The 12,973-nt window shown below is 41.0% G+C and overlaps 1 protein-coding gene across 4 annotated transcripts in view; it reads left to right on the forward strand.

Annotated features, from left to right (window-relative positions):
• Nucleotides 1-1,894: 1,894 nt before the first annotated feature.
• The window catches only part of PHF3 (PHD finger protein 3), a 49,657-nt gene continuing 38,578 nt past the window's right edge, over nt 1,895-12,973 (forward strand). Inside the window, exons 1-2 of one of the 4 annotated variants that reach the window (XM_027894712.1) lie at nt 1,895-1,969; nt 11,142-11,410. In XM_027894712.1, coding sequence (XP_027750513.1) covers nt 11,167-11,410 — 244 coding nt within the window. In that variant the 5' untranslated portion in view covers nt 1,895-1,969; nt 11,142-11,166. Of the gene's footprint in view, nt 1,970-11,141; nt 11,411-12,973 lie in introns of those variants that run through there. The other 3 variants (XM_027894717.1, XM_027894714.1, XM_027894713.1) reach the window with 3 other exon arrangements.

Consider the following 12,973-nt stretch of genomic DNA (forward strand, 5'->3'; position numbering starts at 1 on the left):
GACCAGTAATGGCCAGTCTCTTCACGAATGAAGAACCGGGGAAGGTCTTTACACCTTCCAGCCTGCGCATTGGATTTTTTAGGTGAGACACAGTGTGCGCGGAACTGAGCCCACCCTTTAATCCTGAGGTTCATCTGCCGGGGCCAAGCGAGCTTGGACGGTGGCAGCGAGGTCCTCAGGACGTAGATGGATTGCCTTACAGGGCTAACGAGCTCCATCTGCCCGGGGAGTGTCCTAACTGGGGTTTAGCCACTGCACCACCAGGGATTTATGACCAGTATGACATCTGTGTATAGCATATTTTCAAAAACTCCATTTAGAACAAAAAAACATAGAAAGGTGGGGAAAGGCTGTAAGGAAAATAATTCAGGAACCTCTTGGAAAGAGGTTGAATTGAGACTTAGAACTATAAGCAAAGAAATTGCCTTCTACTGCTTTTTGTTGTGTTTGGGGCACTAGAAGACTGTTTCCTGAAAATAAATAGGTTGCTTTCCAATGGAAACAATTCACAAGATCTGGACTATTACCAAGGAGGTAAAGGGACATGATAAAAATATTGCAAGGAAAGCTAGCAGATGGTGCAGTTGAAATTGTGTACACCTGGTCTGTCATTGTATACAAAGGCCTGTCTAATACCTATGAAATTGGTCAATAGGGTGCTTTTTTTTTTTTTTCTTTTTAATGTGAAATCAAACCATGACATAGATGCCACAGGTGGCACTATATAAATGACATACAATTGTGACTATAAAGGGACTGGCACAGTGTGGTCACATCAAAAGTGCACTCGCTGTTAAACTGAGATGGGTCACTGGAGTTATGTGACTTCTGACAGTGTAAAGAAAGAACTGAATAGGACAATCAACAATGATCAGATTACCAACAGTGTTTTGCCTGCTGCTTGTGTCAAAAGTAATGAAATCAAAAGCGATTGAATGTTGGAAATCTTGTGCAGTGCAAATGTGTTTAACTGAATTTTGCTCCAGACAGTAATTTCATTTCTTTGTATAATGTCAACAATGTATCAGTGCTAGTGCCTTGTTGAAAGACTGTGCCTAAAAAGCCTTTGAAGAAATTAGTGCAATCAGCCCAGTAGCTCAGTTCTGTGCCATCATAAGAATTACGGTTTTGTTTGTTTGTTTTTAAAGATGCTTTGGAAAGAGACTTTCTGAAACTGGGAGAAAACTGAAAAAAAACCCAAACCAACTTGCGGTGATTTGCATAACAGTGATTTAAGAAGAGCAGGGAGAGAAAAAAAAAAAAAAAAAGAATGGGTTAAAAACTCTGCTCTGCTTCAAAGGTGTTGCAGTTTTGTTTCAACAACCCTGCGCGGTGCCTGAAAATACTGCTGCGTTGCCACGCCTTCAGCTCAGTGCTTCCTTTTTCACTGTGATGGTAGCAAGAGAAACTATTTAATGAATTCTCCAGCCTTACAGCACTTACAGAAAGCCCTAGAGAATGCACAACTCAAAGACTCAAAACAGTAGAGACCAAACTACTACAAGATGGGATGCCCTGACAAGCTGCTGCGGCCCCCGACACCAGCGGAGCAGCTCGGGCCCCGACCCGGCGGGCCCGGGTGGCGCCGGGAGCGCCCGAAGCTGGGCCGGGCCGGGAGCGGCCCGGCCCAGCTTCGGGCGCTCCCGGCGCCACCCGGGCCCGCCGGGCCGGGGCGGTGACGTCACGGGACGCCTGCGCAGCGCGCGCGCGCGCCCGACCCGCCCGCCCCTCTCCGTCCACCCAGCGCCGTCACGTGAGCGGCGCGCGCTCGCTCGCTCGCGCCGGACGCCGCGGGGGCGCGCACCGGCGGGGGCCAGCGGGTGCACGCGGCCGCCACCGGGCCGGGCGCGACCAACCTTGGGCGGGCGCGCGGGCGGGGGGGAGCCAGCCGTTCGGCGCGGCTGGCGCGTCCCATTTCCCCCCCTCCCCCCCCGCGGACGGCCGCGGGGAGCGCCGGGCGGCGGAGCGGGTGAGTGACCGCGGGAGGCGGCGGCGGCGGCGACCGGGGCAGGGAGGGAGGTAGGGAGGGAGTGGGCGAGAGTGGAGGCGGAGGGCCCCGCCGCGTTGCGCGGCCTTGCCCAGCCCTCGCCGGGCCGGGCCTGCCGCGGCCTGTGCTGGCCTGGCCTGGCCTGTCCGGGCGGAGGGGCCTACGGCACGGGCTGGGCAGGGAGGCGGTGCCGCCACCCGCCCTCGTGCGAAGGCGACCCGCGGGCCTCCAGCCGAGCCCCGCTCCGCTCGGCCCGGCTGTTGCGGAGGCTGCGACCCGCGGGCCCCGGCTCCTCTGCCGGCCCGTGACACGGCGCTCCGGCCTCGGCTTCTCTGCCTCTCGGCCTCGCCCAGCCGTGTCCGTGCGGGACCTGCCGCAGGCTCCCTGCCCGGACCTGCAGCTGCCTCTCCCTCGCAGCGCCTGCCCTGCCCCGCAGGTGCCACGTTTTGACTCTTCTTAGCAACGCTCGTCCCTTCCCACCCCGTGAACCGCCGATGCCTTCTTGCCCCATATAAACCCGAGGAACAAATGCCAATTTAGACTCTGCTGTTCTTGTTGCTCTTGATCTGACCTGTTCCGGACTCCTCCTCCCATCTCCCAAACTAAGCATCACCAGAAATTTCTGCATTTAACTCTTGTGTATAGTAACCCACGGTAGGAAGTGCAGGAGAAAATGTGGTCGTTGGCAGGAGATTCAGTGGCCCGGTGGTATTTCCAGATCTTATTCTGGGATGAGGTGCTCTTTCTGGGGCAGTGTGTCTGCACTTAGTGCTCGCTACTGCAATGCAAATATTTAATAGCTCTCAGGCTTTAGTAGAGCCATCACTCGCGTGATTGTGAGTGTGCATTCCCTGTGGTCTGCACAATGGAAACCTGTTAGAGCCGCGTGGGGAGGGTTTGGAAGAAGAGCACTTTGTGCAGCGTAGGTTGTTAGTAGAAATAGCCTGTAGAGTGAAGCATAAAAACGAGTAAGGAAAGACAGGAATATGGCATGACAGGAGCTACACCGTAGAAACTGTAGTTGTGGTGTTGTCTCTTATGTAGCTGTTATCCATTACGCAATTTTTATACGTTTGCTTTTATAAAAATGGATGCTAATGTTGCTAAACATTGGAAATATTTTAGGATTTAATGTAAGGATGGTAAACATATGGCATCTCTTCAACACCACTGATTCATGGTTTCTTTTGCTTAATAAATTAATCTCTTGCGGTTTGGGACACAATGTAAGGGAGATCTTGAAAACAAGGATTTTTGTATTTGTTGGAATAATTGGAGTGGTGCTTACGCTTAGTGTATATCCCACAATGAAGTTCTCCTTTTTGCTGTACCAAGTGACTTCTGCTTTTAATTTCTGTAGTTGGCTTGAAAGACTATACATATAAATACGGAGTTCTGAACACCTAAATTTTTTTCAGCTATTATTGCCTGTTACTCAGTCATTCAGTTTTAATGTGCATTTTACATTTGCAAACCCTCAGAAATTTCAAGCAGCTGAAAGGGCACCTTTTGGTGTTACGGCACAAACCATATTGTCTAGATCTAATTCACCTCAGCCGAAGTAATTCACTGCAGTGGTAAGGTGTTTCAAAGAGAACAGAAGCTCTAACAAATCTTACCTGACATACTTCTTTGAGGAGAGGCTTAGCTTGAATGCTCTTGTTGTGCTGAGAGTTGAGCTGATGTATGCCATATGAATTTTTTAGCTGTTACTTTAATAAAAGTTTGTATTTTCCTTGATCAACCTAAATATTGTCAAATCCAAGTTTTAAAAACACTAAGGGGAGAGGTACATTATATTAGAAACTCTCTTTTTATGGTAAGGGAATATTTTTGAAAGGTAATGTTATGAAGTAGCAATTATGACGTTCACTAAATTGACATAGGAATGTTCATTATATAGAAGCAAAAAGTGAGAAATACAGACATTGTGTCACATCCACCTGAGTGACGTCAATATAACATTATGATGGATGGTATATTTCTGTTAAAAAACTTCATAAGGCTTGGCCATTTAGCTTTTAACAATTTCTGAAAAAAATTAAACACCCTGATTCTAATCTGTGTTTCCAAGTGAACCGTCATGAGTGAGAAATTAAAAAGATAATACAAGTGAAATTGTTCTCTGGAGTGACTGAAAAATAATCACAGTGTAACCTGTTACACAGTTTAATATTTATATTATGTTGCAGGTGAAAATACTTGAAACAATTGTTGAGGAACTCCAGGGTGGAAAGAGTTCAAGAGCATGACAGTACTGATGGAAATATAATCTACCTTTGTCTTTTTCTTTTTGGGAAATATCTCTTGGTAGTGAGCTAACAAATTCTGGAGGTATATACAGTGATGTATAATCTTTATTATGCTTAATTTTTGTGGGATTCGGGAGTATTTGTTGATGAGACAGTCCAGCAAAGAAAAGAAAAACTACGTACTTAATGTTTCCCAGTGTAAAGACTTTACATTTCACAATTTATATTCTGCATTTCACAACGTAAAGACATTTTTGTGACAATGCAATTTCTAGTGCAGCACTATGTACCTCTTTGAGCTATAAAGTGAGGGTGAGGAATATATTTTTTGGGGAAGTTACACTCTTCAAAGCATAACTATTAAGATGATTTTCAGTGATCTGATAATTTGATCTTGTATGATTAAGAAAAGGTTACATTGTACTATTTCTGCATTTCTTCATCTTCTAATTAAGTCCTTTTGTTTGAAATTTACTTTTACTTCCTCTTCACTGAAATGAGTTACAGTTATGGGTGGTGAATGTAAGTATTTCATATAGGGAAGGTTTAATAAAGCAAATATCTTGAGCTCTCTGTCCTTCTCTTACTCCTTGCTGTCATGGTATTTGCAAGATCTGCTCTGTCAGTGAGGGGAGCAGCATATAACCTTACTTTCTAGATAGATTTTGGGATGTGGTTGTTATTTGGTGTGTCTCTTGAGATTTTAGTAGCAAGGTGGTGAGGTTTGGGTCAGTTGGTGTCTGAAGACTTCAGGGTGGGGGGAATAAAAAAACAGTATAGAAGAGCTGGTTAAGAATGAAAGAAATGCTCAGATTTACTTTGGTCTTTATCAGGGCTTTGGTTTTGGTGCTACTGAAAGCTAGATCATAAATTTTAAAAGAGCAATTAAATTAATAAATACTGAGTAGGGGATTTACATAAGGGAACAGGTAGCATATGGATATTTATGGGTTGATGTTTCAGGTGCATACGTTTGTCAGTGTATCTGGTCTTCCTTTACAGCAGTACTGATGTTTCAAATAAACCTGTTGAGTACATGTTGCTGTTGGGCAGGTCTTTGCCAGTGTCCTGTTTAATGAGAGATAGATGAATGAGGAAGATCAAATTCAATGATGCTTAAAGACTAAAGGTCAGTAAACCATATTCCATCCAAGTGTTCTATTCTTTTTTTGAATAGGGACACTGACATTTTCTTTTAACAGTTCCAAACGTGTTTTTGTGGCTAGATTGTAGTTCATGTGCTCATAAGTCATATTGCTTATTTAATCAAAAATGTTTTGTCAGTTAATTTAATTCTTGAAGACCACCTCAGATGATGGGATTTGAGCCAGTGTGAGCCAGAGTAGAAAGCAGATTGGTGTCAAACTCACCAAAAAGTTGTCAAGTTTATATCTTCTCCCACTGATGCACTGTCTGGTATTGATTTGCTTTTTTGTCCTGTGATGTGTTTAGACTGTGAACTCCGTTGGGTAAAATCTGTTACTGCAGAAGACCTGGGTCTCAATTCTCGCTTTTGGTGCTGTAATATCCATACGTGTTGTAATAAGGTGTGCAGCTTCTAGTGCTTAAAACACGGATACACATCAACTTAGCATTAATTTTCTGTTAGATGCTTGTGACCCTAATCTTTAAATTTTTGTTTACGAGGGATGCGGAGGATGGTATGAAAACGTGCTGTGCATCAGAGCTTTGCAGCAACCTTGACTGGTAGGTGGGTTGTAAGTGTCAAGGTATCAGTGAGCCTGTGGGGTGGTCCAACATCACAGCTACGGTGAACAAAGAAAAACATTTGAAATTTTAGTGCTGTTTTTGGGTACAGTAATTACCAAAGACATGGGCAAGGGATTTTTTTTTTTTTAGGGTGCTTATGTTATTAGCTAATTTCATATCAATTAAAGTGCAGTTTCCCTCTTTTGATGAAAAGTTTTTGTTGGTTATTGTTAGTTACTGATTCTTTTGTAACAGTGCTGGGTCAGCTTTTCCCATTTGTTTTGACATTTAAGGTGCTATTCATGCAAGTAGCTGCATTCCTTTTGTTCACTTTTCTGACCAGAGTTTACTACTATTACATGAAGAAAGAAACATAATAAGGATTTTTTATTGAATCTGTTACTGTTGTTATGACTTGTCTTTGCTCCCAGTCACTTGGTGTGCCTAAGCACGAGAGACCAGGTCTTGTATTTTGAATGTTGCAATATTTCCTACATAGTCCAGTCAAAAGCTGTGTTTACAAAAGCTTTTGAAAGCGCTGGGCAGATTCAGTGAGTTGGAAATGACAGACACTATTCAGAAAGATACATCAATGAAATGGAAGGAATTCTAGTCTTGCTGTGCTGTCTTCAGCAGTTTCAGGCTCACTGGTTCAGGTAGGTCAGTTAAGTAGGTAGGATCTTCAACATCTAGGATTTTGAGTATCCCAAAATGTGTGAGCTTTTTTTTATTTATTTTGTTAGGTTCCTTCAGATTTTTGCCCCTCCTCATTCCCAGTTCTTGGTTGTATATACAATTGGTGTAACCCCTGCTTGAGGTGGATTTTAGATAAGATGGCAGAAACATGCTGATGCAGTTGGTTATCTCCTCTAAACTATTTTTCTCTGTTGCAATAAGAAAATAATACAACAGGAACTGATGTAATTATTTACCTCTTTTGCAGACAAAATAAGCAATGAGAAACCTTAAAGATGTACAATATTTTGCATCCAGATGCTAGCCTTCCTCCCCTTCTAAGATTAGTTTGAAAGGATATGCTTGTTTGAGATATGCGTTTCTTTCCTTAGCAAGTGATCATTCTGGCTATTTACCTTTTAATTTTGGAAAGTCATGTAGAGTTGTTAGAGATGTAATGAAAAAGTGGTAAATGAGGAGAAGATAAAAATCTGCCATAGCGACCCTACTGCATGTTTATTTTGTACTAGTATTGGTTATGACATATCTAGCTTAATTAAACTAATTCAAAAAACTGAAGAAATTTCTTCCTTAAGCTGGAAGACTCAGACTCTGAAAGGAAACTATGTTGAGAGGATGAAGAAATTTCATAGTAAACATAATGTAGGAAAAATTGCATGTTTAACTGTTGTGCTTTCTAACACATCATTTATAATGTTGGATCACTTAGTGATGAAAGATGTTGGTTGGTGGGTTACTTCTTTGTAATTGCTGCAGTGTTACTTCTGTAATTGTTGCTCTTATTTTTGCAGTGGAGGGGCTGATTGAAACAAATCAGTAGCAAAAGTGTAAGAAATGTACTTTATTGAAGGAACTGAGGAGAAGGCCCTCTATACTTTTAGCTTTTCTTTATGGTGAGCTCTTACTGTACCCACACGCCTATCTGTTGCTGTGCTGTGGCAGTCTCAGTACATACCTTGATGCTCCAGGAGCCAGCAGGCGGGAGAAGTTTCAGTGAGCCTGGCCAGGCCCTGCTCCTTTGCCTCATTTGTGAACATTCCTCACTGGTTCTGCATGCAAATCGCTTTTCATATTCTGTTGCTTCTGGTTAACTACCCAGTGGAAAAGCACTTCTGAATTACTGTGTGATGGGAGTACACTTGGTGTGTGTGCGTGTCTGCCGTGAGTGATGCCGAGACACTGCCCATTAGGGTTGAAATGGAGGACACAGCTGTGTTCCAGGGCAGTAATACATTCTTCCTTTGAGGGGTTAGCATTATTTTTGGAAATAAGTGATCATGAAAAACTTAATTGTGCTTTTACCTGTACCTCTGGCTATTTTTCCTGTTGTTCAGTGTTTCAAATGCAAAATAAGCCATTCAAAATTCATACACTTGAGGCATTGTGTAAGGGAAGATTTTTTTTGTTTTTTTTGCAGCAACTGTTTCTAACAGTCAGCTGTGTAGCCAAAGAAGTCTGTCTTTAATTGTCAGTCCCACAGATTCTACACTTCATGTGATAGTTAATCTAGTAATGTTAGGAATAATTTTCTAAAATAGCTTGGTACTGTACAAATTATCTAAAGAATTGCACAGTGGTTTCTGGAACCAGGTAGAGCAAAATTTTGACTTAATGTGGTTTACTGGGACAGCCTCTCTATTTTAAAAATTGTAGAATAAATCCTTTGATCTTAGATTTTGTGGTGGTAGGATTTTTATTCATCCCCCTTTCTTTTATATATGTAAAGTGACTTCTCATTGCAAAATCTGGATAGAACTTATACTTGATCATAGACTCATGCTTGAGAAATAAAGCTTTCAATAAAATTCCTCTTGAATTTTCTCTGCTAGCTACTGATGTGTCACTGCAGATGGCTGTGGCCGCTGCACGTATAGTTGTTTTGACAGTTACTTTGCAGTGCTTTTAGTATTCTGAATGGCTGTGTGGTAGTCCTGTAGAACTGTAGGTAATATTTTTTTCCATCACATTGCTGAAGACAGAAGTTAATTTCTGTCAGCGGCAATTTTTGTAGCAAGAACTAACATTCTGCACAAGGTTTGCTGCTTAACATTCCTCTTAAGTGCAATGATCAGTAGCATTGGTAACAGTGATAATTGAGTAACAATTATATGAATGTTCTCCTATCCAGAAAAAAGCTTGAGATATGTTACTGTAAATGTGTTCAAAGCCTCTGTCACTTTTGAATTTTGGATACAAAAGGTTTTTTACAATCTCACAATACACAGGGGTTCTATTGCAGTGTTATTGATGCTTGTTATTGTCAGGGTTCATCATCATCTTATCCTGTGGCTGTTACTGTTGTCCTTATGTAATGTTAATACGAAAAAGACCTGTCATTACACGAAGGTGCTTTAAAGTATTGTATTGGAGCATTTGCAATTATTTTCCTACTTCACCTCTTGTAGTTTATCCTGTGTAGTATCAAATTGTTAAAACTACTTGGCATAATAATAAAACCAGATTATACAGTTCAGCATAGTACCTGTTCCATCAGTTCACTTCTTTATTTTTTGTCAGATTTGGAAATTATTTTTATAGCTTCAGAAACAGTGTTGACTGCTATAGGTGCTGGTGGGCCCGGTGTATATGTAGATGCACTGCATTACTTGAAAAGAGCGGTCCATTTTTTGGAAAGGGAGCTTTCAAAGTATGATGTACCTGCTGATAAGGCTGTTACCTGCTTACTAAATGCACCTAATTTGGCCGGACTTGCCTTCATGTTGCCTGTTTGGGCAGTAGGACCTTGTTTAGAGTGTTCTGTTGTGGTTACTGTATAGAAATTGTAAAGATACCATGCTCTGCAAAGACACAGTGCCATACCTCACCATTGTTTTCTTCTGAGCTGCCTCATGGGAGAAGGAAGAAAGACTGTCATGTTTAAGAAAAAACCCCACCAAAAAACCAACAAAATCCCACAAGCAAAAAAACAAACAAAAAACCCCTCAAAACCCCACAAACAAACAAACAACCCAAAAAACACCAAAAAAAAACCACAAAAAAACCACAAAACACCACCACCCTGATGAAACCCACCCAAGCAAAATAAAACATTTATCATGCTAAACCTGTAGTTTTTCTAAACTTGTGAAATAAAATAAATTGCATAACTATTTATGTTATACAGGTTGAAATTGTAGCAGAGGGGTTATATATCTCTAGCTGAGATACACCTGGTTGATTGTTAAAACAAAAATGTCCTATTGATGCACACAAGGAAGCATACTTACTGTCCTATTAAGCATGAGTAAGTATTGCGTTTATTTAGTTGCAGTTTGCTGGAATAGTTATCTATAAAGTAATTCAAGCACTGCAAACTTTAATTCTCACTTGTCATTTTCCTTTAATTAATGTGCTCCTTCTAAGAACAAAAATCCTTTCTAGTGTATGGGAGGAGGATAATCAAGGAATGAGCAGGAGAGTATGTGTGTCCTTTTTCTGTTTCTAAAAGCTTGAACAGCTTTATGTGCCAAAACTGGTTTCCCAGACTATTCTGTGTGCCAAATTAAGCCAGGCACTATTGCACAACTCCATATTCCTTGCCTGTCTGACCATGTTTGTTTTAGTTATCTTTCAGCACTCTAACTATATGGTAATGAAAATCTTCTGAAGAAATGTTCTGTTGACTTTTTTCCAGCCTGTTGTGTAGTTATACATTCTTATTAGTTCCATCTCTGCTGCAATAGTTGCGTTTCTGCTGCATTGCAGAGAAGATCTAGAAAACAGGGAATCCTTTGTAAAATGTAGATGCTATCTTTGAATACAGTTCCTTAGGTAAACTTCTAGGAGTTTACCTAAATTTCTTCAAAATTGAGGTTTTTAAGAGGCTCCTGGCCCTTTTGAAGCCAGCTCAGAATTCTCAGACTTTCAAATAAAATTTCTCTAATTTTATTGAAGGTATTGATAGGTGAAAACTAAGAGAGAGAAAACCTTGCTGTTTGAAAGCAGTTCAAGTAACTTACTGTAAGTACTTGGTAGTTGCTCTTTCAACAGAAATACAGTCCTCACTAGTATGTAGTAGTAGTATGGCAGGTTCTTGAATCTTGTCAGCTCCACTGATGTTATTGGAAGCTGACCTCACATTTTCACATTTAAAGGTGAGGAAAGACGCGTGCTCACATTGCTACTAACCACGTTCACGTGTTCATTCCTACTCCTCTGATGTCTCATCCTCTTGGGTTGCTCAAGGTTTAAACAAATTTTAGAAAGGAGTTATACACACTCTGTAGAAGTGACAACACTCTGATGCTGACAGCAGAGATTATATTACTTAGTATGGAATTTCTTTTAAAAATAATCAGGGAATTGGTCTTTAATTACGCAGTGGGCCATACTAAGCCATAAGCAGGTTTTTTTTAAATTTTTTTTTTTTTTTACAATTCTGAAATACCTTAAGCATTTTTTATAAGACACAACAGCCAAAATAGTTTGCTGGTTTCTTAGGTGTTTTACAGTTTTGTAGCTTATTTTCTTATGGTATTTTTCTTGTCTTTCTATAGGGCTGAAAGACACACAGGAGTCTTCATGGATATAGTTGGTACATTTAGCCATTTAATTCCTACTGAACACTTAGATGATGCCCTATTTCTAGAATCCAACCTGGAGAATGAAGTCTGTGAGGATTTTAGTACAAGTCAAAATGTCTTAGAGGATTCGCTGAAGAACATGCTCAGCGATAAGGATCCTATGCTAGGATCTGCAAGTGCCCAGTTCTGTTTGCCTGTTTTGGATAGCAATGGTCCCAATTTCCAGATGCCTTGTTCTACAGGTAAATCTTATAATTTTTTAAGATTACAATTTAAACAATTTAAAATACAGTTATACTCTAGTACCAACCCTTTTTTGTGATTTAGAAATAATAAGTTGGGATTTCTGTCTCCTTCCTGCCCTTTTTGATGTGCTGCTTACATGCTTAGCATGTAAACTGAGCCATGCTTTTTACTTTTGAAGTGTAACAATAGAGGATGGCTCCTTATGTGGATCACAAGTAACCTAGGCTTTGAGTATGTGTAAATTATTCCCAGTGAAAGCTGTGATTTGTTTAATATAAGTACTGTGCCTGATCACTGAAGTTGCTAGTTGTCTTGAAAAATACCGTATGTCTGGATTAGCAGAAGGAGCATGCGAGCTTTACAAATTACTGCTCTGACCTCAGGGTTATTCTGTTGGTGATAGGCTGCCTGGTACTGAGCTGATACCAGATTCAGGTGTTTTGCTTTGGATGGCTTCAAAACCCTGGAATGATAATACAATTCTGTTTGGAATACCTGATTTAGAACTGAATTAGAGCAAAGTTTTAAATAAAAATAATCTTAGGAGTTGTGGAGTAGTTTTGGAAGATCAAAAAAAACCAAAAAGGGATGATAAAAGGGATGATCCAATCACTGAAATTATCTATATTTATGAATAGTTGGAATAATTACACTGAATTTGGTGTAAGAGACAAAAATATACTCTATTCTTAGTAGTGTTCTTTTTTTTATTGGATGTTTAAAAAAATTATTTGTTAGGTTCATTACTGAGTAGTGCTGTAGATTAATGCCGTTAAGTGTTTATATCAACATTTAACTTTTTATTGAGCTACTAATAGGCTAAATTCTCACCTTTATTGAATTAAGTGGTATTACAGCATGGAAAACTGTAAATCAAAGATTATATTGATTGAGTAATGAAAAAGTTAACTATAAAGCTAAAACAAGGTACTTGATTCTTTTACTACTTCGGTAGAACGTTCTTGAGGCTATCCTTTGTGCTTTTGTTTACTCTTGCTGTAGTCTGTATTCTTACCCTTCCTTGTCTGTAGCCCACCAAACAAAATTGTATCTCTTTTACTGTGCACAGGACTTTACAATGTACACAACCAAGTCAAATTCCACCAAAACCAGTGATGCACATTCTTGTGTTGTACTGCATCCTGTGAGTGCCCCTGGTGGTGCAGTGGCTAAACCACAGCGTTGTCAACGCTGAGATCCGGGTTCGATTCCCGGTTAGGATACTCCCCGGGCAGATGGAGCTCGTTAGCCCTGTAAGGCAATCCATCTACGTCCTGAGGACCTCGCTGCCACCGTCCAAGCGTGCTTGGCCCCGGCAGATGAACCTCAGGATTAAAGGGTGGGCTCAGTTCCGCGCACACTGTGTCTCCCCTAAAAAATCCAATGCGCAGGCTGGAAGGTGTAAAGACCTTCCCCGGTTCTTCGTTCGCGAAGACTGGCCATTACTGCATCCTGTGCATCCTCCAGTAAACCTGTACTGCAGTTAAAATGTTGAGTTAGTCAGTAGGGTATAGCTGGATACTTTGGAAGTTACGAAGAAACTTTCTGGGGGCTTTTTG

This window comes from Empidonax traillii, unplaced genomic scaffold, assembly GCF_003031625.1.
Source record: "Empidonax traillii isolate 1590-97213 ecotype Southwest subspecies unplaced genomic scaffold, ASM303162v1 scaffold439:size492302, whole genome shotgun sequence".
NCBI classification, from domain to species: domain Eukaryota; kingdom Metazoa; phylum Chordata; class Aves; order Passeriformes; family Tyrannidae; genus Empidonax; species Empidonax traillii.